At 34.5% G+C, this 2021-nt stretch overlaps 1 protein-coding gene across 1 annotated transcript in view; it reads right to left on the bottom strand.

Annotated features, from left to right (window-relative positions):
* C1H14orf39 (chromosome 1 C14orf39 homolog) overlaps positions 1-2021 on the bottom strand; it is a 42390-nt gene that overhangs the window by 29878 nt on the left and 10491 nt on the right. Inside the window, exon 9 of the mRNA XM_013354246.1 lies at positions 1540-1631. Within this exon, the coding sequence (XP_013209700.1) occupies positions 1540-1631 (92 nt within the window). The remainder of the gene's footprint in view (positions 1-1539; positions 1632-2021) is intronic.

Below are 2021 nucleotides of genomic sequence, written 5' to 3'. Positions count from 1 at the left end.
TTTTTTTTTTTCGAGACAGGGTTTCTCTGTGGCTTTGGAGCCTGTCCTGGAACTAGCTCTTGTAGACCAGGCTGGTCTCGAACTCCCAGAGATCCGTGATATCACAAATCTTAACAACCAAAGTATATTGTTGTTTTCATCCCTAAAGTTGAAACTATCACTTAAAGAAAACACTTAATAGTCTCTCTCTGACATATCACAATTGCCAGCATTGCTACTCTTCTATGTAGAAGCCAATTTAAATATAAAGGTTATCCTTGACATAAACACAGGGTACCACCACAGTTGATTTGATAACTGAGATGGATACTAAACAATCAACAGGCAGGTAGTGCATCTAACACTGATTCACTGGACAAAGGAATGATTCACAATTTAGGTGGAAAGGAGCAGCATGGCATGAGACTTCATCATTCTATTTAGAATGGTGTTCAATTTGTTTATTCCTGGAATGTCTCATTTAATATTTTTAAATCACGATTGGGCATGGGTAACTGAAACTATAAAAAGCAAAAACATGAGTAGTAAAGTAGTATATAGTGAATAAAAACCACTAACTAATTATATAAATTCCTCTTAATATAAAACATTTTTATAATATTATATTGAAGTGTACACAAAATACAATTCTATATATTTGCAAATACATAGAATATATAAATTAATATATAAATATATAAAATTAATGACAAACTGAAAGAGGTAATAAGTAATATGTAGGAAAGACGGCATCAATATAACAGTGCCAAAGAAGTAGGATCATGGAAATTAACTCAGGAGGAGAGTATGCTGGAAATATATAAGGATAAATGTAATAGAGTCCAAGGAGTGAAATTTAAGAACTAAAATAGGCTATGTGCCTTTTTCTTCAAAAAGAAGAAAGTTGATTAGAAACAGCATCAATAAGTAATACAAGTATTTTCCTCTCTTATAGAAACAGGTAAAATCATTGTGTTTTTTTATGCCTCATTGATCCTTGTATTATCTCCACACGTATCAATAAAATACACAATGATGCAGATTCAGAAGAATTTGGAGTCTCGTCTTCACTCTTTAAGGTAAGGAAGAACTAGTAAAGCTGGTAACAAGTCAAGTTTTAAAAAAGGGTAAAAACACTGCTTCTCTACTGTGTAACTGTTGCAGTCCTACCAAAGAAACTGGATAATTTTTTTGTATACTGACAGGCTATAGAACAGATGAACCTGAGAGGCAGAGGCAGGCAGATCTTTGTGTGTTCGAGGCCAGACTAATCCACAAAGCAAGTTTCAGGATAGTCTGGGCTCTTATAGAGAAACCTTGTCTCAAACAACAACAACAACAAAAAGAACAGATGAGGTGCTCTTGCCCTATTTCTTGTTGTATGCTATATTTGGTCTTCCTAAACAACAAGCAGTTTTGGATATTAGTTCATAATAGTTACAGAAATAATAATTTCATAAAATTAATGGAAAAAATGCTTGCATAAAATAATATCAGATACAGACTCAAAATTTTAGCTGTAGAATTCATATTAAATTTAGTTTTAAAGTTTACCTATACATTTCTTTAATTTCTTTTCTCTTTTCTGTATTTTTATTCTTTTCTTCTAGTGCTTCTGAAAAATTCTTACTTTCAAAAAGTCTTGCATTCTGCTAAAAACAAAAATGAGAAAAACAAGATAATTAGCTTCATGACGGCTCATACTTGCAATTCTTAGAACTTGGAAGACTATGGTAGAAGCACTGCCTGGAATTTAAAGAGAGAAAAATTTAGTGGGCAAGGAGTTTGTCCTGAAAGCGTACGGATCTCAGTTCAGATCCCCAGTGCCCACATACAAGCTAGGTACAAGGGGATGAGCCTGTAATCCAGTACTGGGGAGGTGGAGACAAACAGATCTCTCAAGTGCACTGGCCAGTCAGTCAAGCCAAATGGGTAAGTTTCATTTTCAGGTGGAGAAGATTAGAGGAAGATACCCAGGGTTGATCTCTGGCCTTTATGTACACCCACACACACACACACACACACACACACACACACACACA

This window comes from Microtus ochrogaster, chromosome 1 (genome assembly GCF_000317375.1).
Source record: "Microtus ochrogaster isolate Prairie Vole_2 chromosome 1, MicOch1.0, whole genome shotgun sequence".
Lineage (NCBI taxonomy): Eukaryota > Metazoa > Chordata > Mammalia > Rodentia > Cricetidae > Microtus > Microtus ochrogaster.
This window is presented reverse-complemented; position numbering and strand designations above follow the sequence as displayed.